We start from the raw sequence: 26,772 nt of genomic DNA on the forward strand, positions 1-26,772 counted from the left end.
CTTGAGTCATGTTTGTGATTTTGTCTGTGTACAGACGTGGTTACGGAATGCTCTCATTTGTGTCTTCGTCCACCATGGTCACAGAGTGGCTTCTCTGATGTCGGTGCTCTGTGAAATCCTTTATTTCAAAAGGAGAACACTGCGGTCTCATTGGGAGTGCCAGGCCAGCTCCTGATGTGAGGGGCAGCTTTTCTCTTTCTCAAAACCAGACAAGTTTTCCAGTATCTAATCACATAAAGCAAATCTTCCCAAGAAACAAAGAAACAGATCCAAAGGGACTGACCAAAGATTTGTAAAGTTATCGTGCAGGTGAGTAGGGAATTGTTTTATCAACCTAGCAACTTTCATTAGAGCAAGTTGGTAAAATTTCTCCTCTTCACCATTCAAATTTAGATACATTGTTTAGACTGGGTCAACATAAAATTTCAAAATTAGCTGAATTATTATTTTATGCCAAGAAAAACTGGGCAGAATTTTTAATAGTCCACAAATACCCAAGAAATATGTTATTTTTCTCTTTTTAAAGAATATCTACGTAGAATAAAGCTTCATGATCAGTGTTGCTAACTCAAAGCCCATGTTTATACCTCCCGATGACACCTGTGGCCTAATTGCTTTTCAAAAGGATCGTGGAGATTGCTGTAGCATGTATCAAAATACATGTTCCCATATAGCCCATGCTGTGTGTGGAAATGTTTACAAAGCATGGGCCGTAGGGAAACATATTTTAAAAAAGAAAAACTACATACTTAAGATGCTATCATCAAGTTTTTTTATGGTAATTAAAATTTAATTGCATCCTAATTTCAAACAACAACAGAAACTTTAAGTAAATTTGCATTTAAATCTTTTAGTCTATTAAGTCATAACTTAAACGATCATTACTGGAGCTGCAATGGTCCATCAGAGTAATCCTGCTTTGAGTCAAATGAGTCTTTATACCTCCACCGTATCAGTCATTGGTTCTGGAACCAGTGGTTTAATGGAAGGGTCCAGAAAGGTATGACCTTGGCGGGGTGACTCCACAGCTGAGGCAAACGCTGAAGGATCTGAGCTACAGGCCATCTGCTCATAGTACCTCAGTAACTGGGGCAATGCAGGAGAATTTGGGGGCATAGCTCATGTCTACTGTGGTCGACCCTCAGCACTGCCGGGATGGACTTCTTCACGTACTTACAGGAAGCAGCTCTTCCAGGATCTTAGGGGTCTCTCTTCCTGGGAGAAATGTGGGAGAAGAAATTAAGTGGGAAGAACTACATTCCCTGAACTGCAAATGGTCTTGGGATTGACTGATATTGTCTCCCTTCTCCATTATCCCTTGTAGATTACCCTTCTCTTCAGCTTGACTTTGAGTCTTCCTGGTGCCATGATCCAGAAACTCGTCCTTGCAGAGCCTAAAGTCCTGATCACTGTGGCCTTCTCGAGCCAGGATTGCTAAACTTGTCTATTGACCATCAAAACTGGGCAAAAGAGTGCCAAGAGTCACCCAAGTGGATCCCCTGAGCGTGAGCCACTGCTATGGGATCCCACATAATTTCATGTCCAATCAGGACATGAAATTCCCTCAAAGGAGATGAACGAATCAGCCCATGACTTTGAGCTCCACTAGTACTTAACACAGTGTTTGGCACCAAGAAAAGTACCATCATTCTCAGCAAATGTGGATGGGAGGAAAAGGGGTTTACTATGCAGATGAAATGGCTTAGTGTGTGTGTGTGTGTGTGTGTGTGTGTGTGTGTGTGTTTCAGTTGAGCCTAAAACATGGTGGTTGCTCAATAACTATGAATTGAATGAACTGTAATTATGCATGTACATCTTGTGAAATAAGGAATTTTAATCATTGACTTCTCCTTGCTATCTCTAAGCACAGGCAGTGCCTGTCCAACCATGGAGAAAAGGTGACTTTATGTTCGAGAATACAGACTTTTCTATACCAGTTAAGTTCTATTACATATTTCATTTTTATATTTCTATTATGTTAATCCTTCTAAGGGTTTCTCACACTCCTGTATTTGCCACTCCAGTCTCCTGTCTGCAGACTGGGGCGAAAAGGCTAGTTACTATTCATCACAAATCAACAGAATGTATGGAAAACAATCTGTTGTATGGATAACACGATTAGTTACTTTTTCGCCAGCTCCGGTGGCAGCTCAGGTAAGTCTCTGAATCCATGACCTCTGCTGTAGAATAAAGCAGCCGGAATCCAGCTCCTTTCCTTTCTAACAGGATGTTTGTTGAAGGTTATACAATGGAAAATGCGGCTGTGGCTGCCACAAAAGAAAAAAAAAAAAAAAAAAAGGCATTTCAGTTTCTGCCACTAGAGGGCACCGCAGCCCAAGACCTAAGATGAGGCTCTCGCTAACCTCACTGCACTGCAGGGGCAGTGAGACATTTCACTGTATTGCATTGCATGGTTTTTTTTTTTTTTTTTTTCTGTATTGTACTATACTGTATTATACTGAATTGCATTAAGTTACATTGTGTCGTATGGTATGGGTTTCTAACGGTATTTAATTGGATTGCCTTAGAGAAAACGCTATTTGCTATTATCTTTTTAAGTTGATGCCTATCCTTGATGCCCATGATTGTCATTTTCGTTAATATCAGTGGCTGAAATTGAAGCACAGAAAAAGCATAATTCATCTCCAGAATTCTTTATCAGGCTCATTGAGGAAGATAGGAAGAGACATCACGTTATACATGAAAGTGCGTGGGTGATTCGATCAATCTTGTGAACCATGGCCTAGAACTTTGCTTACACAGAGTAGGCATTCAAGAACATAGTTCGGTGAACTAGACATGATTCTATTGCATGTGTGCTATTATTGGGTGAGCTTGGGAAGACTATTTAATTAAATATTTCTGGAAGTGGGTCCCCTGATTACCTATAATTGAATCATCTGGGTGTTAGTTTAAATGTTATTACTTTTTTTTTTTAAATGTTTCATTTTTTGTTTTTGAGAGAGAGAGAGAGAACACATGTGAGGGGGAGACGGGCAGAGAGAGGATAGAAGATCTGAAGTGAGCTCTGTGCTGACAGCAGAGAGCCCCACGCAGGGCTCGAACTCACGGACAGTGAGATCATGACCTGAGCTGAAGTCAGATGCTCCAATGACTGAGCCACCCCAGGAACCCCAAGTGTTTCTGAAGCTACCTTAGACCTCATACACCAGCACCCCTGTGGTGATGGTGGCATTAGCGGAGAATCTGCATTGTTTTAACATTTTTTTAATGTTTATTTTTATTTTTGACAGAGAGAGAAAGAGAGACAGACAGACCATGAGTGGTGGAGGGGCAGAGAGAGAGGGAGACACAGAATCCGAAGCAGGCTCCAGGTGCTCACCTGTCAGCACAGACCCCACGGGGGGGCTCGAACTCAGAGACCGCGAGGTCATGACCTGAGCCAAAGTCGGAAGCTCAACCGACTGAGCCACCCAGGCGCCCCTAATCTGCATTTTGAATAAGTGTCTTATGTGTGTATTAAAGTTTCACAACCAGTGGCTTAATCTCCTGCTGGTCTTGGTTTTCTCCCTTTCTTCATCTGAGGGACTAATGAAGAAACTAAATCAATTCTTCGGTACCGGTGCGTCTGTGGAGTCATCACCATTTGCCAGGGGCGGGAGATGTCAGTTCTCATAGTCACAGAAGCAAAGCTCAGCAGGAAGAGTGAGACTGAGCTTATTTCCATCCACTGCTTCCAGTCCCTCAGCCACCGGCAGCATCCCTGGATGTGAAGCAAGGGAGCCTGGACCTGGGCACAGCAGACAAATCCAGCCGGGGAAAAGAGGAGCAGCAAACAGACATCAAATCTGTATTTCAAAGTCTGATCCCTGAGCCAGCCAGGAACTTGTTTAAAAATGCAAGTTCTCAGGTTTCACCAAGGACTGAGTCAGAAGCCCGGGGACTGGGGTCTCGTAGTCTGTGTTCTGACAAGTCCTTGGGTGATTCTGAAGCGCACTGAAGTTGGAGAGCCAGTGCGCTGCCTGTCTCCAGTGCTCCAGGGACAGCAGAACCTGAACAACTTGAGTCACTGTCCTGACTCCCTATGGCCCACGGCTTTTGGGTGGACAGTGCTGCAAGGTTGGACCTCTCCTTCGTGAACCAAACAGGCTCTTTAGTAAAAAAGATTTTCCTTCCTGGAAAACTGCCCAGACCCTGACATAATTATTAAAAACACCTGTATACACATAAATGCTCATTTAGACTGATGCCACTTTGAAGCAGAAGAAAGGAATATATCACCATTTTGTCAATGGCTTCCATGCAACTAAACAAGAAGAAAAGGGCTCTGCTTTGTCAAGATTCAAGGGGAATAGTCCTTTTAAAATTCTCTATTGGAGCATATTGCCTATTAGGCTAAAAGTTTCCCCCAAAATATAGTATTCTCCTGAGATGTTCAAGTTTATAGATGGGAATACTACTCAACTTTATGTCTTAAGGCCTCAAGAAGGGCTTCAGTATATGTTTGGTAAACTGCAAAATAATCCACCATCACCAGAAGGACACTCCCTTCTGTAATAGAGGGCCCAATACTATAAGGACTTATTAAAAATTGGCACCATGTCTTTTACCTAATAATGTAGTCTAAAGTAAATATATTGGGGTGCCTGGGTGGCTCAGTCGGTTGAGCGTCCGACTTCGGCTCAGGTCATGGTCTCACAGTTCATGGGTTCGAGTCCCGTGTCGGGCTCTGTGCTGACAGCTCAGATCCTGGAGCCCGCTTCTGATTCTGTGTTTCCCTCTCTCTTTCTGCCCCTTCCCCACTCATGCTCTGTCTCTCAAAAATGAATAAATGTTAAAAAAATTTTAAAGTAAATATAATTATCAGCATATTCATTCATGTGTCAATTTTAATCTGCCAACATATATTTGTTAGTGTCTATTGTGTTCCAGGCACAATTAGAACCACTAAGATTACAGCAGTGAACAAAAGAGATGAAAATCCCTGTCCTCATGAGGATTATATTCAAGTGAAAGAAGATTAACAATACACAAACAGAAAAATGAAAATCAGTAAGTGCTGTAGAAAAAATAATGCAGGGAAGGGAGACAGGTGGTGCTGGGTGGGGGTGGGGTTGCAATTTTAAGTAGTTAAAGAAGGAATCTCTAGGATGGTGACTATTCAGCATGCTGTGTCTCCTCTGGGGAAATGTAGGTCAGGTAGAGGGAACAGCGATTGCAAATACACTGAGGGACCACCAGGAGGCCAATGTCACTAAACAAAAAACAAAAAATAAAAAACAAAAAACCTGAGCAGTGTGGAAAGGACAGGAAAATGGCCAGTTGTGTCATGGAGAGCCAGACTGCACAGAGCCTTGAGAGACATTTGCAGGACTTTTACTCTGAGTGAAATAAGGAGTCAGTTGAGCTTTTTAAAACAGCATGAATGGTATGATCTAAAATACGTGCTCTACGAGGACCACTTTGGCTATGGTGCTAAGAATAGGCTATGTGGGAGAAGCAGAACGAAAGCAAGAGAACAATTATTAGGTTTTCCAAAATTCATGAGTGAGACAATAATGCCTCCGACCAGATGATAAGAAGAGGTGCTAATAGTTGGAACATTCTATATATATTCTGAAGATAGAACAAATAGGACTTGCCCATTGCCTGGATGATGGAAGAGAGAGGTTGGGGCTATGTCTGTATTTTATGGTTTGAATAATCGGAAGGATAGATTTTTCATTTACTGAAGATTGAAAAATTGCAGTTGGGGTGGGTGCCGAGCAGGAGTTGGCTTCCAGACATTAGATTTGAGATGCCTATTGAAAATCCAAGTGGAGGCATTGAGTTGGCATTTGGAAAGAAGATGTGGTATATATACATGATGGAATATTCATCAGCTTTCAAAAAGAATGAAATCTTGCCATTTGCAATGATGTGGATGGAGCTAGAATGTATTATGCTAAGTAATATAAGTCAAAGAAAGACAAATACCATATGATTTCATTCATATGTGGAATTTAAGAAACAAAACAGATGATCATATGGGAAGGGGGGAAACAGAAGAGAGGGAAACAAACCACAAAAGATTATTAATGATAGAGAACAAACTATGGGTTGACAGAGGGAGATGGGTAGGAGATGGGCTAGATGGCTGATGGGTTCTAAGGAGGGCAGTTGTGGTGATGAGGACTGGGTGTTGTATGTAAGTGACGAAACGCTGAATTCTAATCCTGAAACCAATATTGCACTTTATGTTAACTAACTAAAATTTAAATTAAAAAAAAAGTCTGTAGTGGAGGGGCAGATTTAGGCTAGAGATATAACGTTAGAAGTCAGCCATATATGTAGACTACAGTTGTCACGAGAAGAAAAGAACAGTTTTATAAAACCAGCTTATAACTTATACAAGGTTGTTCAGAGCCACTCCATTCATAATTGTTTAAAAGTGGAAATAGTTCAGGTGTCCAGTAGTAGGAGAATGGATAAACAACCTGGATATACAACAGTATATATACTGTACTATCACTCAGTCATGAAAAGGAACATGCCTCTGAAAACGGCAACTACCTGAATGAAACTTACAGAAATGATAATAGGTAAAAGAAGTTAGACACGAAAACTACACACTGTATGATTCCATCCACATGGAATGGGCAAAACTAATGTGTATGGGAAAAAATCAGAACAGCAGTTGCCTCTGAAGGGTTACCTCTGCAGGAATCAATTGGGAAGGCAAATGAGAGAACTTTCTGATATAACGGTAACTTCTGTTTCTTGATAAAGGATTGGGTCGCATTGGTATATGCATTCATCAAAACTCATCCAATGGAACATTTAAGATTTGTTCATTTCACTGTATGTAAGTTACATCTCAAAAAGAAGCAATATTTGTTCATATGCAAGTATTGAACTCTAGCTAATAAAAATGATATGCATACAAAGTTTAGGAGTAAAACAAACTGATTTCTATAATTTACTTGGAAATATGTTTTTAAAAATATGATCATAAAGAATGGATGGATGGATACATTGATATACAATTTTAAAAACAAGTATAATAAAGTGTTAATTGCAGAATTTATGTGGTGAATATTTAGGTATTTGTTGTAAATTCTTTCTACTCTACATTAAAAATTTATTATGAAAATTTTGAAATTGAAAACTATGAAATTACTGAAAAAAAATCAGACTACTATAGGTTCAACGCATTGGTTGGTTACTTTTATACCCTTCAACTTCCATCTGAACTTACTAGAGTGTAAGTCCCATGGGAGCACAGGGTCTGTCTTCCTACATGCTGCTCTGTGATGGACACTTGTCACAGTGCATTGGGACACTCCCAATGTATATATATTTGATTGTGATTGACTCAGTGGCTCAATCACAAGGTAGTCTCAATTTATCTACTCAACTGGGAGACAGAGCCGCAGTTAACTTAATGGGGGTTGTACTGGGGGAGAAGAATTTATCAATAAATTTGAGGAAATACAGGAAAAAAGAAAAAGACTTCACTCTTCAGGACGTCTTTTTAAAATTTGTTTATTTATTTTGAAACAGAGAGAGACAGAGAGAAAGAGAGAGCGAGAGAATCCCAAGCAGGCTCCGCACTGCCAGCATGGAGCCCAATGCAGGGCTTGGACCCACAAACCACAAGATCACAAACCTGAGCCAAAATCAAGAGTTGGATGCTTTTTCAGCTGAACTATCCAGGTGCCCTTCATTTTTTTTTAATGTTTATTTTTGAGAGAAAGAGACAGAGCATGAGTGGGAGAGGGGCAGAGAGAGAGGGAGACACAGAACTGGAAGCAGACTCTAGGCTCTGAGCTTTCAGCACAGAGCCTGACGCGGGGCTTGAACCCACGAGCAGTGAGATCAGGACCTGAGCCAAAGTCAGGTGCTTAACCGACTGAGCCACCCAGGCGCCTCATGTGCCCTTCATTTTTCAGGACATTTTAAATACCTCTCCCCACTCTCTTATGTTTTGGGGCTCCAAGGAGAAGTTGGATGTAATTCTTCTCTTTGCCCTTCTATAGGTAAGAGGTTTTTTCCTTTGGCTTCATTTAATAGTTTTAGTCATCTTCTGCAATTTAAATACTAGTTTTGGCATTTATCCTGCTTGGTGTTCTCTGAGCTTCCTGGCTGTGTGTTTTGGTGTCTGACATTAATTTAGGGGAATTTTTCAATCATTCTTGCTTCAAATATAGCTCCTGATTTTCTGTCCCTTTCTTCTTCTTGGGGTATTCGCATTATGCGTACTTGCCCCACCGTTCTTAGATATCCCATTCTGTCTTTTTCAGCCTTTTTTTTCTCTTTGTTTTTCCGTTTGGGATGTTTCTACTGACCTATCCGCAAGCTCAGAGTTTCTTCCTCAGTCATGTACAGTTTACCTACGAGCCCATCCAAGGCTTTCTTCATTTCTCTTACAGTGTGTTGGATCCCCAGCGTTTCTTTTTTATTCTTTCTTAGAATTCCCACCTCTCTGCTGACATGGCCCTTCTGCTCTTGCAATGTTGCCTACTCGGCATATTAGTTATATGAGTTTTACCTCCAGGAGCTCTACCAGGTCCTCACGTTAATCATAGTCTTAAAAATTTTGTGAGGTTAAACTTACATAAGTGACCCCTCCACCACCAATAATGGATCCCCCTGGAGTTTCTTTAATGTTTATTTATTTGGGGGGGGGGGGAGGGGCAGAGAGAGAGGGGGACAGAAGATCCAAAGCAGGCTCTGCACTACCTGACGCTGGGCTCAAACTCATGCACTGTGAAATCATGACTTGAGCCCAAGTTGGACACTCAATGGACGGCCGGAACCACCCAGGCATGCCCCCCCACACCTTGCCCCACATGGAGTTTTTAACTCTCTGACTTGTCCACAGGAGCCTCCAGCAATTCAGCAATTTCAGGTCAGGTTTTCTTACCCCCAGCACTGGTTGCCTGGACTTTTCTGCTCCTGTGTTTCTCTTCTGGTGAGTTGTGATTCTCTACGGTTACCTGTTTTCCGGAGAGCAGTTGGCCCCGCTAATCCCCCTCTCTTACGGATTTAAAAATTTTTGGTCAGTTCAGATTTTTACTTGTTGTTAGCAGAACGGTGACATCTAAGCTCCTTACATTCCAGACAAGAAACCGGAAGTCTCTCCTTTGTTCCTGAGATTTGCAAGTGAGGCAGAGAAAGAGAGGCAGCCTTCAGAGGGAGGATTCTCTGAGGCCTGGACCTGAACAGTAGAATTTAGGCTAGTGACGGGGGGAGGACAGGAGCAGGAAGCCTCTCCTCCTAGATGTATTCACCACTTTGGCCCCTCCAGACGTGACATTTTGGGAAGCCTCAGGATAAAACACTCAGGCTTGGGCATCAGCCTTGGTCCCAGCAGAAATGCAATGGCAGTGAAAGGGGTGTGGCTTCAAATGGTTGCAGCCAGGGGTCAGGAGAAATCTAATCTTCCCCAAGCCTGGGGAAATCTAGAAGCCCTTACTTAGAAGGGATTTTGCTGGGGCTGAGTTCTGGCGCCCTTGAGTTAGAGAACAAATGGCCGTGAAATATGGGGTTTACCATTTACCCCATGTTGAGCCACATTTCACCCCCTTGGGAGTGTCCACATCTCCTCTTACAGCGGTTTCTGGGTTCAGTCAAATGATTAGAGCAAAGTCAGTCAGGAATATTGTGACTCTTTGGTGACAGCAAAGAAAATATGTTCAAATTTGCAATGCAACAGGCCATAAATAGGTCAGATACAGTTGACCCTTGAACAAAGTGGGGGTTAGAGACACCAACTCCTGCATGTTTGAAAATCCTTGTATCACTTTTGACTCCCCCAGAACTTAACTACCAATAGCCCACTGTTGACCAGAAGCCATACCAATAACATGAACAGTCAGTTAACACATTTTGTAAGCTACATGTATTATATCCTGTATTCTTACAATAAGCTGGAGGAAAGAAAATGTCATTGAGAAAATCATAAGGCAGAAAAAAAATGTTTATAGTACTGGACTGTATTTATTGAAAAAACCCCGCCTCTAATTGGGCCCACATATGTCAAACCTGTCCTGTTCAAGGGTCAACTATAGTAACATGTGTAAAAGGGGAAACTGGTGATTTGTGGCCCGGAACTGCAGTTTCAACATCAGGAGTTCAACATCATGGGTTCCTGTGGCTTCAAGTTCCCCAGCTGTAGAAAATAATGGCAACAAAACCAGACTCAAAGTGAGAGATGGACAGGAACCAGGGAACCCTCTGGCTTTAAAACTGCAATGGAAATGTGAGCCCCTAAGTTTCAGGTTCCAGGGATCTGTACCCACAGGAGCCTGAGGCTAAAAAAGCCAGTCCACTGCTTCGGATGACAGCTGATGTGGAATTTGGAAAGGAGGTGCTGATGTGTTAGTCCCTTCTTGTGCAACTGAAGCCCAGAAACACATCCTGAGTCCTGGTCGCAGAACGCTGGTCTGGATGCAAGATGCTTAACTGCCTGCAAGTGAAACAAGCTTCTTAACTCCCTTCCCTGCCTTCTATCTTCTTTCGATTTTTCCCAGGCCTTAATTTTGCTGGGGCTGATGCCAGGGGATGGGGCAGCCAGTAGGATTGACGTGTTTGATGTTGACACATGAAATTAGGAAGCGGAAGAAGAGCTACTCAAACAGTAATCTTCCCCCCTCCTTGCTACCTCATGCACTGGCTATGATGAAGCAACACTAGTCCCTAGAAAGATGCTGTGGGGATTAAAACATTCTTCCTCTTGTCCACTGCCTTTGATAGCTGCAGTATTGAACACTCATTAACACCAAAGCTCTTTTAATTGTATACAGCACCCTAAGAAGATTATACACAGCTTGACATCAAGATTATCAAAACCTCATGTGTGTATTTATCTTTATATTTATGTGTATACGAGTACACGTGTGTATATGTTGGAAGGGGGAGGCGCAAAAACTGACAACTACTTTGGGCGTTAAATTAATCGCTAACATTATTTACCATAGCCAAGATATGGAAACAACTTAAGCTCATAGATGGATGATCGCATAAACAAGTTGCAGTATATATACAAACAAGGAGATTCTGCCATTTGCGATAACGTGGATGGAATCTGAGGGCGTTAAGCTAAATGAAAAAAGAGAGAGAAAGACACATACTAGGTGATCTCACTTCTATGTAGAATCTAAAAACAAACAAACAAAACCAAAGTCACAGAAATTGGGATAAGATTAGCAGTTACTAGAGGTGAGGCAGAGGGGGAGTTTGGAGGAATAGAAGGAAGGTGGTATAACCTCCAGTTATAAAATAAATAGGTACTAGGGATATAAACGTACAACATGATGACCATAGCTAACACTGCTTTGGGAGATATAGATCTATCTATCATCTATCTATTTATCTGAAAACAAGAGAGTAAATCCTAAGAGTTCTTATCTCAAGAAAAAAAATATTTTCTTTTATTTTTTGCTTTCTCTTTTTATTGTTTTCTATAAGAGATGATGGATGCTGACTAAATATATATGGTAGTTATTTCGCAATATATGTAAGTGATACATATGTAATGTATGTAAACATTATGTTGTGCACCTTAAGCATATACAGCATTCCATGTGACCTATATCTCAATAAAACTGGGGGGAAAAGTTATTCTGTGCCAAAAGCTTTCCTAAAGGCTTTGCACATTCACTGTGTTTACTCATTTTATCCTGACAACAACTTTGTGAAACACCTATTACTATTTTCATCAGTATTCCGTTTCTAGGGATGGGGAGGCTAAGATTGCAGAGACGTCAGGAATGGAGAGGAATTTGGATCTAGGCTGTTAGTGCTACCATTCCTGGACTGCAGGTGCTCTCTTCCTGGGGGCCTGAACCTCTAGCAATTTCTGAGTGACGTCTTTCAGGTTTTCTATGTAGAGTCTCATGGCATCTGCAAATCGTGAGAGTTTGACTTCTTCCTTGCTGATTTGGATGCCTTTTATTTCCTTTTGTTGTCTGATTGCTGAGGATTGTACTATATTAAATAACAGTGGTGTGAGTTGATATCACTCTCTTGTTTCTGACTGTAGAGGAAAAGTTCTCAGTTTCCCTCCATTGAGGCTGATATTAGCTGTGGATTTTCCATTTAAAGTCTTTCTTTTGTTGAGGTGTAGCCCCTCTAAGACTACTCTATTGAGGGTTTTCATCATGAATGAATGTTGTGCTTTGTTAAATGCTTTTTCTGCATCTATTGAAACGATCATATGCTTCTTATCCTTTATTTCATTAATGTGGTTTATCACATTGATTGATTTGTGAATATTGAACCTTTTGCAACCCAGGAATAAATCCCCCTTGACCGTGGTGAATGATTTTATTTAATGTATTGTTGGATTAGGCTTGCTAGTATTTTACTGAGACTATCTGCATCCATGTTCATCAAGGATATTGGCTTGTAGTTCTCTTTTTTAGTGGGGTCTTTTTATGGTTTTGGTATCAGGGTAATACTGGCCTCATAGGATGAATTTGGAAGTTTTCCTTCCTTTTCTGTTCTTTGGAATAGTTTGAGAAGAATAGGTACTAACTTTTCTTTAAATGTTTGGTAGAATTTACCTGTGAAGCCATCTGGTCCTGGACTTTTGTTGGCTGAGAGTTTTCATTTTGTGTTGTTTTTACTGGTTCAATTTCTTTGCTGGTTATCAGTCTGTTCAAGTTTTCTATTTCTTCCTGTTTCAGTTTCAGTGGCTTACTTGTTTCTAGGAATTTATCCATTTCTCCTCGATGATCCAGCAATTGAGCTACTAGGCATTTGCCCAAAGAACACAAAAATACTCATTCAAAGGTATACATGCACCTCAGTGTTCACAGCAGCATTACCAACCATAGCCAAATTATGGAAACAGCTCAAGTGTCCTTTGACGAATGGATAAAGAAGATGTGGGATATTTATAGAATGGAATATTACTCAACCATCAAAAGAATAAAATCTTGCCATTTGCAATCACGTGGATGGAGCGAGCGAGTATTCCGCTAAACAAAATAAGTCAGTCAGAAAAAGACAAATACCATATGATTTCACCTGTATGTGGAATTTAAGAAACAAACAAAAAAATGACCATAGGGGGAAAAAAAGAGAGAGAGAGGCCAATCAGGAAAGAGACTCTTAATTACAGAATACAAACTGATGGTTACCAGAGGGGAGGTGGGGTGGGGGGAGGGTGTTAAGCAGGTGATGAGGATTAAGGAGGGCACTTGTGATGAGCCCCGGGTATTGCATGGAAGTGTAGAATCACTACATTGTACACTTGAAACTAATATTACACTGTATGTTAACTCACTAGAATTTAAATAAAAACTTACGGGAACCTGGGTGGCTCAGTGGGTTAAGCATCTGATTCTTGATTTTAGCTCAGGTCATGATCTCACTGTTCGTGGGTTTGAGCGTTGACAGCATGGAGGCTGCTTGAGATCCTCTCTTCTCTCTCTCTCTTTCTCTCTCTCTCAAAAAGAAATAAACTTTTAAAAAAGGACTTACAAAAATTCATTGTAGAAAATGTAACAAACAAACAAACAAATAAACAACTAAATAATACTGCATCCTCAAGGCTACCTAATTCTGCAATTCAATTTAATTCTCTAATACCGCTAAAAGAGCTTTTTCTGCAGTAGCTTCCTTGTTCAGATCTTTGCTTACAGGTACACATTGGGGGTTGGGACCTTTGCCTGTAGGATAGAAAAATGACAGATTAGGGGAATGGAATGTCACATTTCAAGACAGTCTAGGGAGAAAAAAAAAAAGATTTATAGCATTGGGTTTCTTTGACCTCTTCCTTCCTTCCTTTGAACAATGGCTGCCTGACATTCCTTCTCTCATTGACAGGCATCTACATAGTCCAAGACCAAAAGAAAATACCACACTTCTCCCCAAACTGTAAGTCTTCTGGGCATTGCAGGCACCGGGATGAGTGTGTCTGCCAGGTTGGTCGTAAAGGGTGAGCACAACTGAAATGTTAGAGAAGTTGATCAAATGTTACACAACTGAAAAAAAACTCTTCATCTCTGCAACAATTACGTAATTGTAATTGTAGCCACAATTTAATGAATAGCCACCATTGGTTGGGCATCTCACATGCTCTCACTAACCCATAAGATAACCTTATGTGTTATTATCCTCAGTTTACAGACAATGAAGCTGGAGCTTCTGATTCCCCCTCGGGCTGTCTTCACTCCAGCTACCCTGAATTTTTTTCAGTCTTTTAATTTTCCCTGCTCTTTTCCGCCAAAGATCTTTTGCATAGGCTGCTCCTTCTGATTGGATGCCATTTCCTCCACCCTGTGACTTATAATGCAGTTTAGAACTTATCTCAGAGTATAATCATATATTCATTAGTGTCATTTTTAAAGAATGTCTGTCTCCCACTTGATACTGTGAGGTCCATAAGAGTGGGGATTATAGATGCCTTTGCTCATTATCATGTCATAAGAAATTAGTACAATGCCAGGGACATGGTAGGCACTCAGTACTACAGGTTGCATTAATTAATTTGCCCAAATTCACAGGGCTAAGAGTCAAACCAACTTCTTCCTGGCTCCAAAGCCTGAACCGTCTCTATCTGTGCTGTGCAACCTCCAACATTTTCATGGCACTGTAGGAAAATAAATTGGCCTTTAATGAATAACCTACATAGAGATTCCATGGAAATGGAGCCCAGTAGACCACAGCACAACCACAGTTGCAAAATGTGGGTGTTGGTATGAATAACATTGCAGATGCTTTCAGCTTTTGAATTTGCAGGGACTTCTCCACCTCTCTTCTGTCATAGTTGTCTGTCCATCCATCTATAGAAACCACTCTTCCTACCCTCTGCCCAACGCACCCTGAATTTCAGTGGCTGCCAGTCCATGTACTCGCTTCAGTGAATAGATGGACAGATAGATACATGTGATATAGGTACAGATGATACAGATTTGTACGCATGTCTCTCCTTTTGGAAAGGATTAAAACGGATGTTTGAATCACAGTGGAAAAATAAAACCTTCAAACTATGAATTTTTTTTTCTAAAATTGTTGTTCAGTATTCACAATCTACTTTCATTTTCCCTTTAGTTCCATCTCTCAGTTCTAATGCTGCACTTCAGTCTTGGAAGTATCGGTTTCTTGCTTTAGAGATCTTTGCCCTTTCCTGCTTGGGTCTCAGCAAACAGCAATATAGTTTTCACTTACTAAGCAACGATTACGTGTAAGGTACATAGCACTTCACCTGCATGGCCTTGAACAGTAGGACTCCCAAGGTCTCTGTCAAGCTTCTCATTGTACAGAGTAGGAAACTAGGGCTCCAAAAAGTGGAGTAACTTCTCATGGTCACACAACCAGTACGGAGCACAAGCAGAATTCAAATCACATCTGATACCAATGTCTTTCTGTTCTTTCTGCCACACTGAAAAAATAGCTAGAACATTTGAACCCAATTTAAAAGAAGTAATAAAGTCAGTCATCTCAAAGGCAGGGGCTGCTTGAACCATATGAAAACAGTAAGGGCAGATGACAAGCTACACTTACCTTTCCCTTCATTGTCTCAAGCTTTCTCTCCCCGCTTGCTTCCCATCTACACTTGCTCCTGCGTAAAGGAAACTAGGAGTGCTTGACTGGTCAATTGGAAATGTCTAAGAAACTAATTCTATATTCGAATTAAGAAAGATAAAAGATTCAGGGGCGCCTGGTGGCTCAGTCGGTGAAGTGCCCGACTCTTGATTTTGGCTCAGGTCATGATCTCACATGAAATCAAACCCTGCATTGGGTTGACATGAGCAGAGCCTGCTTAGGATGCTCTCTCCCTCCCTCTCTCTCTGCCCCTCCCCTGCTCATGTGCTTGTGCATTCTCCCTCTCTCAAACATAATTAATTAATTAATTAATTAATTAATTAAAAGATAGAAAAATAGAAAGTAAATATCATGTACCTTCTTCATAACAAGTGCTTTACAAACATTGACCCATTTACAACAATGCAAAGAACACTATTCACATTTTGTAGGTGAGGGACACTTGGACAGGTTAAGAAACTAAAGCTCATCATTTTCTTGTGAGTCATTTCTGTTCCCTTTATAAACTTTTTCTGGCCAATTTCCTCCACATTCATATTTCAATCACCAGCTAAATGCTGATTACTCCCCAAATGTACTATTCTAGGTCCCACGCATCTCTTTGTTCCCAACCAACAATTCTCAACGTTTTTAGTTACTTGAAATCTCTTTACATTTTTCCACATTATTGACAACCCCAAAGAATTTGGCTTACGTAGATTATATTTATAGATGTTTACTGTGTTAGAAATTAAAACTGAGAAAAAAATCAATTTACCTGTTAATTTATTTAAAAATATAAATTCACTACATGTCAATTCTATGTTATCAAAAATGGCTATATTTTCCCAAACAAACAAACAAAAAATGTACTGAAGAAAATGTCACTGTTTTGTAGTTGGCAAATCTCTTTTCTATCTAACTTAATAGAAATAAGTCTTTTTTTTTCAGTCTTTCAATTTTCAGTCATTAAATTTTAATTTTATGTGTCTGCATTTAATTCTCCTATCTGTTTCTGCATTTAACCTGCTACGATATTGACAAAAACTGGCATCATACGCATATATAGTTAGAAAGAGGAGTATTTTAATAGCCCCTCCTTTTTATTCTAAGTAATAAACAGACACTACCCAGAAGATACATAATTACATTACTAAAGTGTTTAACCTTGCTCCACCAGTATGTTGTGAATTACTTGATGTCACAGGAATTTGTCCCGGGAAGGATGCAAACAGGATATGTTCCAGGAGCTACTTACAGTGGGTGCAGCCAACATAAGCTCAACCACGTCCTGTTTTCTGAAACTATACAAGCACCTATGCCTAAGATATATGACCATATGTAGCTAGAGTTATCAGGGGATAGAAAAACAGTTGTGAGAGTTTGAGAACTTTTTAAAAATCAGTTAATTTATTTTGAGAGAGAGAGAGAGAGAGAGAAAGAGAGAGAGAGAATCCCAAGCAGGTTCCGTGCTGTCAGCATGGAGCCCAATGTGGGGTTCTATCTCACGAACTGTGAGATCACAACCTGAACTGAAATCAAGAGTCGGGCGCTTAACTGACTGAGCCACCCAGGTGCCCCAGAGTATGAGAACTTTTAAATGAAAAACTAAAAGAGAAAAAAAAAAAACAAAAACATACACACACTTAGTTACTTCTACATGTGACTGCTGTGTCAAGTGTGTGTTATAAGCAACAGGGTGGTTTCGATATATGCGAGATGATGGGAGCTATCCAAAGTGTGGTCCCTTAGCAATAATACAGACAGGGGTCAAGAACACATCACTCACAGTCTGAATAAATGAGAACTGTGTTACTTATTTAACATTCATATGTCCCTGATTTCCTAGCAAATTCCTTTTTTTTTTTTTAATATGGAATGCTTCATGATTTTGTGTGTCATCCTTGCACAGGGGCCATGCTAATCTTCTCTGTATCGTTCCAATCCTAGCAGATTCCTAAATTCATGGATTCTGCCCAGAAAGCAGACCAAATGTTATGGTTTTTCTTTCGAAATATGGTCACTATTACAATACACCATTAAAGAATGTCCAGGCTGTGACTTGACTTTCAGTATCATTCCACTGCTTATACAGAGATGTAAGAACATTGACCTTAACTGCTTATATGGTGTTATTATTATTATTACTATTGCAGTTATTTTATTCATCTTTTTCCAAAACTGGAAGAATGTGAAGTGTGTGTGCATACTCTGGGGGGAGAAGGAATGAAGAAACAGAATGATATACAAATCCAATTGACTAACTGCCATATTTAGGAAAAAAGCAATCACTGTCACATTCTATTGGATGTCTTTATGCTTATACACAATTACCAATATTAAAAGGCAGTAACATTTGGAGTGGGAGAATGATGACTGCTTATTCCATTTGAAAAGGACTCTCCATTCCTTTAAAGAGTCCATTTATGGGGCATCTGGGTGGCTCAGTCGGTTAAGCATTCAACTTCTGCTCAGGTCATGATCTCATGATTTGTGGGTTCAAGTGCTGTGCTGATAGCTCAGAGCCTGGAGCCTGCTTTGCATTCCGTGGCTCCCTCTTTCTCTGCCGCTCCCCCACTCACCTTCTGCCTCTGTCTCTGTCTCTCTCTCCCAAGAATAAATAAAAACCTTACAAAAATAAAAATAAAAAAATAAAGAGTACATTTATCTGTTAAACAAAAATGTTGAGGCTCCCACCTCTTAAAATCTATCAAAACACCATCATGCCTTAGGTTTCTTTCTGTTACTGAATTTTGAAAGTATGTGTGTTTTGAAATCGCTTCTCTCCTGTGGCAGAGAAGACTGAATGAGGTCCATGTCCATGTTGACGATTGTGGCTTCTTGAGGGCAGAGACTGTCTTGTGCATCTCTATGTGGCCATCTCTGCATCTGCCTGGCACACAACAGTTTTTCAATGACTGGGTAATTTGAATTCTCTCCACTGGCCATTACACTGTTGAAAAACAGTGTCTATTGAAAGTGAGAAACTTTCTCTTAAAGAGGAAAAGTGCTTAGAAATAGAAATTATTGGGGCACCTGGGTGGCTCAGTTGGTTAAGCATACGACTTCAGCTCAGGTCATGATCTCACGGTCCGTGAGTTCGAGCCCCATGTCAGGCTCTGTGCTGACAGCTCAGAGCCTGGAGCCCGTTTCAGATTCTGTGTCTCCCTCTCTCTCTGCCCCTCCCCTGTTCATGCTCTGTCTCTCTCTGTCTCAAAAATAAATAAACGTTAAAAAAATTTTTTTAAATAAAAAATAAATAGAAATTATTTGGATCATTCTCAATATTATTTTTCACCGTTCAAGTTGTGAACGCAGTTGTGTGGCATTTATCCCCATCATGAAGACGAATCATAGCCTGATTCAAAAGTTACTGTTCAGCCTGCAATGCAACAACAGAGGGTGAGCCTTTCTAAAAATTCATCAACTATGGGGCGCCCAGTGGCTCAGCCAGTTAAGCATCTGACTTCAACTCAGGTCATGATCTCACGGTTCATAAGTTTGAGCCCCATGTCAGGTTCTGTGCTGGCAGCTCAGAGCCTGGAGCCTGTTTCGAATTCTGTGTCTTCCTCTCTCTCTTCCCGTCCCCCACTCATGCTCTGTCTCTCTCTGTCTCTCAAAAATGAATAAATATTAAAAAAAAATTGTTTTAATTCATCAACTATGTAAAAGTTTTTAAATGACCCAATCATCAAAAATAGCATGGCCTTAATTAAACTTTGGGAAGAATTTTAAAAGGGAATTTCTCCTCCCTTATCTTATCTTTCTCAACAAAGAAAAATTTTTATTTTTTTAAATCAAAGTTCGAAAGCCTTTGTTTTCATAGGAAATAAATTACATGTTCCTTAATCTAAATAGGAAATGATGGTTTACTCCTCAAGTTCAAGACAAACGTCAGGATTTTTCCCAGAGAATTAATATTATCATTGTTGTAATTTACTAAGATTTCGAACGTAAAAATTCCCAATTGTTAAATATATTTATTTTAAGCATTACATATTGGAAAAGTAATTTACCATGTTGCCTCATTATGAATGGCTGGCTTCCTTAATAAGGCAATCCAGTTTGGTTTTTACTGGGAGTCCCTTCAATGTTTAGAGTTGTGCTGCTTCCTTTTTTATTTCACTTAGTGCCTAGCATAGGCCTCAAGTACAGCTTCAGATACAAAATGAGGTGTGAGGCCACGAAACAAACTGATAAGAATGACCCACAGCAATTGGGTCACACAGTATTAGAATCAGGTAATTTCTTGTTCTTCGTGTATTTTCCTCAAGTTACAATCATCTCTAAATATTTTTCAGGAGTGATATAGTGGTCTGTGGAAATGACCTAACCTAATGATAACCCACATCTCTTTTTTTTCCTCCTTTTCTGTTCTATTGCTATGGGTCATTGTATTCCTGCAACAGAATTGTAGTAGAAACACAACGTAATCTAAGTATTCCTTCCGACTTTCAATTAATGATATATTGGCATGCATGCATGTTTGTATTTGTGTATATGACAAAACACACCAGATGTATTCATTAGATTGTACTCTAAAAAAAACCACCTCAAAACTTAGTGGCTTAGCACAACCACCATTGAAATAGCTCATAGTTCTATGGGTTGGCAATGTGGGCTGGGCTCAGCTGGATGGTGTTTCTGCTGTTCTCAGCTGCACTCATTTCTGGGTCTTTAGTCAGCTGCAGATTAGCTTAGTGGCTCTGCCTTTAGGCTGTCAGCTATGGTAATGGAGCAACTGGGCCAAGGGTCTCTCCTCATCCCACAGGCTAGCCCAGCCTTGTTCATATGGTGGTTCTGACTTGAAGAGCCCACCAAAGCTTAATCAACAGAGTAACTCCCGTGGCCCAGCTGATTTTCAACTTTCTGCTTATATCACTTGGTACTGACCCTTTGACCAAAGCAAGTCACATGTCCAAACCCAGAACCAGTTTAGAAACATCCTTCCAAAGAATATAGGGAGGCATGAACAAAGCAGAGCTATTCCTGTAGTCAATCTAGCACTCAGTTGAGTACCCTAAAAGAAGGTATTAACGAAGAAAACTATCTCCTCTTAGGAGACTTTCTCCCCTAGACCTGAAGTCAATTGATAACATGGATGAACCTGCTGGCCTAGGAGAAATTGCCAGCAACAATGGTTAATGGTGAAATCACAAAATATAAACTAAATCATTATTATGCTATAGTGAGCAGCTATTTATGGTATTATAAGGCTAGACTAATCGAGAACATTTGAGAAAAAAAATGATGATCAAATTGTACTTCCAGACATTAAGCTGTACCATAAAGTTAGAATAATAAGAAACTAATGCCAGTATAGCTACATAGATGAATGAAATGAAACGTAAATTCTAGACTCGTGTTAAAAATATATATATACCTTAATACTTGCTAAAAGTATCATTTCAAGTTGGGAAAAAAGTAGATTTGTATTTATATACTCAACATGTATTTTTTAAGCCACTATTATTTGTTCCTCTACCAGTGTTTCTTAAACTTCTGACATGGGCCTAACATTGTTTTAGGCACAGAAGACAGAGCCATGAACCCAGAGGTCAAAGTTCCCGTTTTCTTAGAGCTAAAGTTTTAATGAAAGGAGACATAAAATAAACAAATCACCCAAAACAATAAATACATGCTCAGTAATAAAACAGTAAAATGAATTCAGATGGTGATAATTGCCATTAGGACAATAAAATAAGGGACTGTGTTAGAGAAATATTGGAGGCCTTATTAGGATATGATGGCCATGGAAGGTCTCTCTGAGGTGGTAACATATAAGAAAAACCAGAAAAATGAAACCAGCTGTGTTGAGAGCTGAGCTTTCTGACAGAGACAATGATAAGAGCAAAGGAAATGAGGCCTGGTCTGTTTCAGGAACAAAAATCAAGCCAGAGCAGCAACTATAGAGTCAGGACCAGGGAAACAGAATCAATCAAGTAAAAGAAATAGGGAAGAATTTGGTCACGGGGGCCTCTGAGGCCATGGAAAGGAGTTCAGATTTAGATTTTCTCCTGGATGTGGGGGTCAACCAGCAGAAAGGTTTTCAGCAAAGGAAATCAGAGGTAGTATTGTGATCTGATTTTTGTCTGTAGAAGATGTTGCTGGTTGCGGGTGGAGAATGGACATAGTGAGACAAGAGTGAAGGCAACGACCAATTAGGAGGACATTGCAGTGTTTGAGGAAGAAGTGATCCTGGCCTAATTTAGGGGGTAGTGAAGATACAGAGACTAAGATACAACATCAGGACTTGCTGATTTACTGGGAGTGGATGAAGGGAAAGAAAGGAGTCAAAAGTGACTATTAAACATTTGACCTGAGCGACCATGAGCCTGACAGTCACTGTGCTATATTTTGGGGATAAAATGGAGAATAAGACATAGTCCTTGCCTTGTGGAGTTTGTAATCTATATTATTTAATAAATGTTACTTGGTTAATAAACTACTAGTTTAGAAAAATTGTTAGATTTAAATATCACGGTTTTTCAGAAATATAGATCAATGGAACAGAGAACCCAGAAATGGACCCAAAAATGTATGGCCAACTAATCTTTGACAAGATAGGAAAGAATGTCCAATGGAAAAAAGGCAGTCTCTTCAAAAAATAGTGTTGGGAAAACTGGACAGTGACCTACAGAAGAATGAAACTGGACCACTTTCTTACACCATACACAAAAATAAATTCAAAATGGAATAAAGACCTACATGTGAGACAGGAAACCATCAAAATCCTAGAGAAGAGAACAACCTCTTTGACCTTGACCACAGCAACTTCTTACTAGACATGTCTCTGGAGGCCAGGGAAACAAAAGCAAAAATAAACTATTGGGACCTCATGAAGATAAAAATCTTCTGCACAGTGAAGGAAACAATCAGCAAAACTAAACGGCAATGGGAGAAGATATTTGCAAATGACATGTAAGTAAAGGGTTAGTATCCAAAATCCATAAAGAACTTATCAAACTCAACACCCAAAAAAACAAATAATCCAGTGAGGAAATTGGCAAAAGATATGAACAGACACTTTTCCAAAGAAGTCATCCAGATGGCAAGCAGACACGTGAAAATATACTCAACATCACTCATCACTAGGGAAATACAAATCAAAACCACAATGAGATAGCACCTCGCATCTGTCAGAATGGCTAACATTAACAACTCAGGCAACAGCAGATGTTGGCGAGGATATGGAGAAAGGGGAATCCTCCTGCACTGTTGGTGGCAATGCAAACTGGTGCAGCCACTCTAGAAAACAATATGGAGGCTCCTCAAGAAGTTAAAAATAGAACTAACCTATGACCCAGCAACTGTACTACTAGGTTTTTATCCAAAGGACACAAAAAATGCTGATTTGAAGGGGCACATGTACCCCAATGTGTATAACAGCACTGTCAACAATAGCCAAATTATGGAAAGAGCCCAAATGCTCATCAATTGATGAATGGATAAAGATATGGCATATATATTCATGGTATATATATACAATGGAATATTACCCGGTGATAAAAAGGAATAAAATCTTGCCATTTGCAACAATGTGTATTATGCTAAGTGAAATAAGTCAGTCAGAGAAAGACAAATACCATATGATTTCACTCATGTGGAATTTAGGAAACAAAACAGATGAAAATATGGGAAAGGAAGGAAAAAATAAAATAAGGTAAAAACAGAGAGGAAGGCAAACCATGAGAGACTCTTAAATATAGAGAACAAACTGAGGGTTGCTGGAGGGGAGGTAGGGATGGGCTAAATGGGTGATGGGTATTAAGGAGGGCACTTGTTGGGATGAGCACTGGGTGTTATATGTAAATGATGAATCACTAAATTGTACTCCTGAAACCAAAAAATAAATAAATAAATAAAAAGCACAGTTTTACATCACAAAGTCTAGATGTGTTGAATGTTAAATTTAATATATGAATAATATCTAAATAAATAAGCTAGAAGAAAATAAATATGCATACTTATATACTTCAAGGACAGGAAAGCTTTTTAACAGATGTAACTGAAAAGGAAAAATATTAATAGATTGAATACTGAAATTTTCAACCTTTTGAATGTAAAAACATCTACAATAAACAAAATTAAAAGGCAAGTAATACTTGTGAAATATATTCATAGCATATATGATGAAGAGTTGATGTGCCTAATAAATCAATATGGAAAAGATGAGCAAAGAATACAGTAAGTAAAATAAGCAAAAATACAGGGTAAATCTATAGAAGGAATTTAATCTTACAGAAAATCAATAATGTACATATTTAAAATAGGACTTGATTGGTAAATAAAAAAATGAGAAGAATCTAGGAGTTATCCTAGGGGTATAAAGTTGACATTTTTTGGAAAGAAATTCTTTAAAAATACACAATTCCCTCTGAGTTGGCAGTTTCATTTTTGGAAATGTATCTAAAAGGCATGATCACGGTTGTGTGCTGCTGTATATAAACATTTACTGCAGTCTTGTTTACAGTAATATAAATTTCTCACAATAAAGAACTGATTAAATAATACCTTATATGGTGTAATATAGTGCAGCTAGTTAAAATCACATTGCAGGAAAAAAACAACCGACTGACATATGGTAGATAGTTCATAATATGTTTTATGTGATAGAATCAGGTTATAAAACATCAAGCCAAAGTTAATTGCATTTTGGTAAGTACCTGTAGAGAAACTACATCAATGAAGACATACACCAAATTGTTTATATATTTGAGTGTTGGGATCGTGGGTGACTTTTTCTTCTACATGTCTGTGATTTGCAACTTTCCACATTGCACATGTGTAACTATATATGTTTTATATTACAAAACAAAAAAATGTATATATTTATGGAAGGGTAAGTACTCGAAAATAAAAGGAGTCACTGAGCCTCTAACTAAAGGTAACTAGTTGGAAACCAGAAGTCAGAATAAAGGCTTCAAGGATGCTTGTGATAAAAAATGCAAAACAAAGGTGCCCTGATACTGATAATAAGCAAATGATCCCCATAAGAGTGCAGGCAGTGAAGGTGAAGCATAAACTTAGACAAAGAAGTTCTGGAGTCTGTAGGCTAGAGACACTGTGGGGCCCGTTAGCCATCATTCAAAGGTCAGTCCATACAGCAGGGGATTATGGGGCCAACTAATCAAGTTAACACCCACAAGTAATCCCAATTTACACTGACCTCATATTCGAGGTTATAGAAGCTTTGACTGTGATCTAATAAGCCCCTTGCTTGATTCTGTTCAGTTTATTAAAATAACCCCCCAACGTGATAAAACTCATCATTCCTGACCTTCACACACAAGTTAAACAGATAAACTGTCTGACCTTTTGAACATACACAATCCTTAAAACACTCCATTGATCAAACAGGTAACCTGTAAATCTAGAAAAATGGTCTATGACTTTGACATTTGAATTCAAAGGACACCAGAGGTCAAATGTGCCTACTGAACTCATTGTTGAATTATATTGAAATTCTTTTGAGGACTCTAAGGTTTACACTTGTAAAATAACTTTTTTAAAAAATTATCAATAGTTGCTTTACATGGGAAACATAAATGAACAATGATACTAAAAAGTTTGTGTGTGTGTGTGCGTGTGTGTGTGTGTGTGTGTGTGTAAATAAAAGCACTTTGCATTTCCACAGTATCTGTCATTGGAGGGTCTCTAAGTCTTTGGTGCCCATTTTGAAATTGGAGGCACTGAGGAAAAGCAAAGTCCCCAAATTCCAGTCAGTAGCCTAATGACTAAATAACTCTTTAATTCCTCTCTTGTACTTCATTACAACAGTTTTTGAACGTTGATACTTACAAGATTCTTCTTTGGAACTTAAAAAAAAAAAAAGTATCAGTGCCTGCGGTCTATCCAGACCTACTAGATCAGAGAGGCTCACCGGTGCGGAGGCGCAAGGCGTGCGGGTTCGGCGAGTTACAGAAGTGGTTCTGGTGTGCCCTGAGGTGTGAGAACCACTAGTCTGGGTGAAAAGGTGCCGGCAGGGAAGGAGCTGGCAATAGAACAAGGAAAAGAAAACTGAGACATTTCTAATTCAAAGCGAACATTTTTAAAAGAAGGACGTGTGAATAATGACATTCCTTCCCAGGTAGTGTCATTTCTTAGGGACCCTTCACCTGTAATCTGGGCACAGAGTCGAGGTTAGAGTCAGTCCAATTCAGTGGGTAATGTCAATTCACTTCTCACGATGTGTGTCAGGGAGCAAAGGAGTGTTCCTATCAGCTGCCCCTAAGAAAGAAAGTAAACACTCCCAACATGCACTGAGGTAAAGGGAGTGGCTCAGGTTTCTTACACGTCCCTGCTCTGGCGAAAAGGGGTAATAATTAACAGCTCCTGGGGCTCGATGATCCTGCGGAGGGCACTGCCAGGTGCAGAGCTGAGCAGCACGGGGCGTCGGGTCGCCCCTCCTCCACACTTGGCTCCGACCTCCAGGACAGGTGAGGGAGCCCTGCCTTTCCAAAGGACGCTCGGAATTGGTGAATCTGTGACTGAGCAGGGGAACAAACTCTCCGGAGCAAGTTCAGCTCAACAACTCAGGTAAAAAGCCTTCTCCTGGTAAAAAGCCTTCTCCTGGTAAAAAGCCTTCTCCTGGTGTGAATAACAGGTGACATATGGGCCTGGGGAAAAGAACCCCTCTAATCCACCCCCCGCCCCAGGTCAGGTTGAGGACACGTTATTAGAAAGCGGCATCCACGGGCAGCCAAGTTGAATGTAGGCATGCATCAGACCAGTTGAAACTCAGACATTGCTTTTCCTTTTTGATCGTTTTCAGAATACCCTTTCCTGACGCAGGTAAGCATGTGGGGAGGAGGGAAAGGCACGAACTGAAGTGTGGCCACTGAAGCCCTTCTCCCTTTCCTCAAGGGAAATAGCTCAAAGAGCGCTTTATCTGGAATTGCACTTAACCCTCACATCCCCCTTTCTCTTGAATCAGCGGACTTGAAAGGTCCTTTTAAGTGAGGGTTCCGCTAAACTTTCCACTCAGAAACTACAGAGCTACAGAGACATATCCCTCCAAAAATTGAAAACGATTTCTGCTATAATTTAAGAGTTCACCAAACAATGAATGAATGAATAAGCATAATTAAATGGGAGCCCATGAGTTAAGGATACAAGTTCTGAAGCAGGAGAGCCTTAAGTTCAAATCCTGGCTTTGCCACTTATTAGTTTGTCCTGTAGCAAGTACTTAACCTAGCCAAGCCTCAGTTTGTCATCTGTAAAACAAGCCCCATAACAGGATATGCCAATGGGGCTTTGATGGGAATTAAACACTTAGCAAGCATCCTATAAGTG

The 26,772-nt window shown here is 39.9% G+C and overlaps 1 protein-coding gene and 1 non-coding gene across 2 annotated transcripts in view; one reads left to right on the top strand and one right to left on the bottom strand.

The window, feature by feature from the left end:
• Positions 1–17,344: 17,344 nt before the first annotated feature.
• On the bottom strand, positions 17,345–17,447 carry LOC122218758. The gene has a single exon (XR_006202090.1). It is a non-coding gene; the product is annotated as a U6 spliceosomal RNA (small nuclear RNA).
• An 8,375-nt stretch (positions 17,448–25,822) lies between these two features.
• Positions 25,823–26,772, top strand: part of RASSF6 (Ras association domain family member 6) — a 48,689-nt gene continuing 47,739 nt past the window's right edge. Inside the window, exon 1 of the mRNA XM_042934007.1 lies at positions 25,823–26,016. Coding sequence (XP_042789941.1) covers positions 25,823–26,016 — 194 coding nt within the window. The remainder of the gene's footprint in view (positions 26,017–26,772) is intronic.

Source organism: Panthera leo, chromosome B1 (assembly GCF_018350215.1).
Source record: "Panthera leo isolate Ple1 chromosome B1, P.leo_Ple1_pat1.1, whole genome shotgun sequence".
In the NCBI taxonomy this organism is placed as follows: domain Eukaryota; kingdom Metazoa; phylum Chordata; class Mammalia; order Carnivora; family Felidae; genus Panthera; species Panthera leo.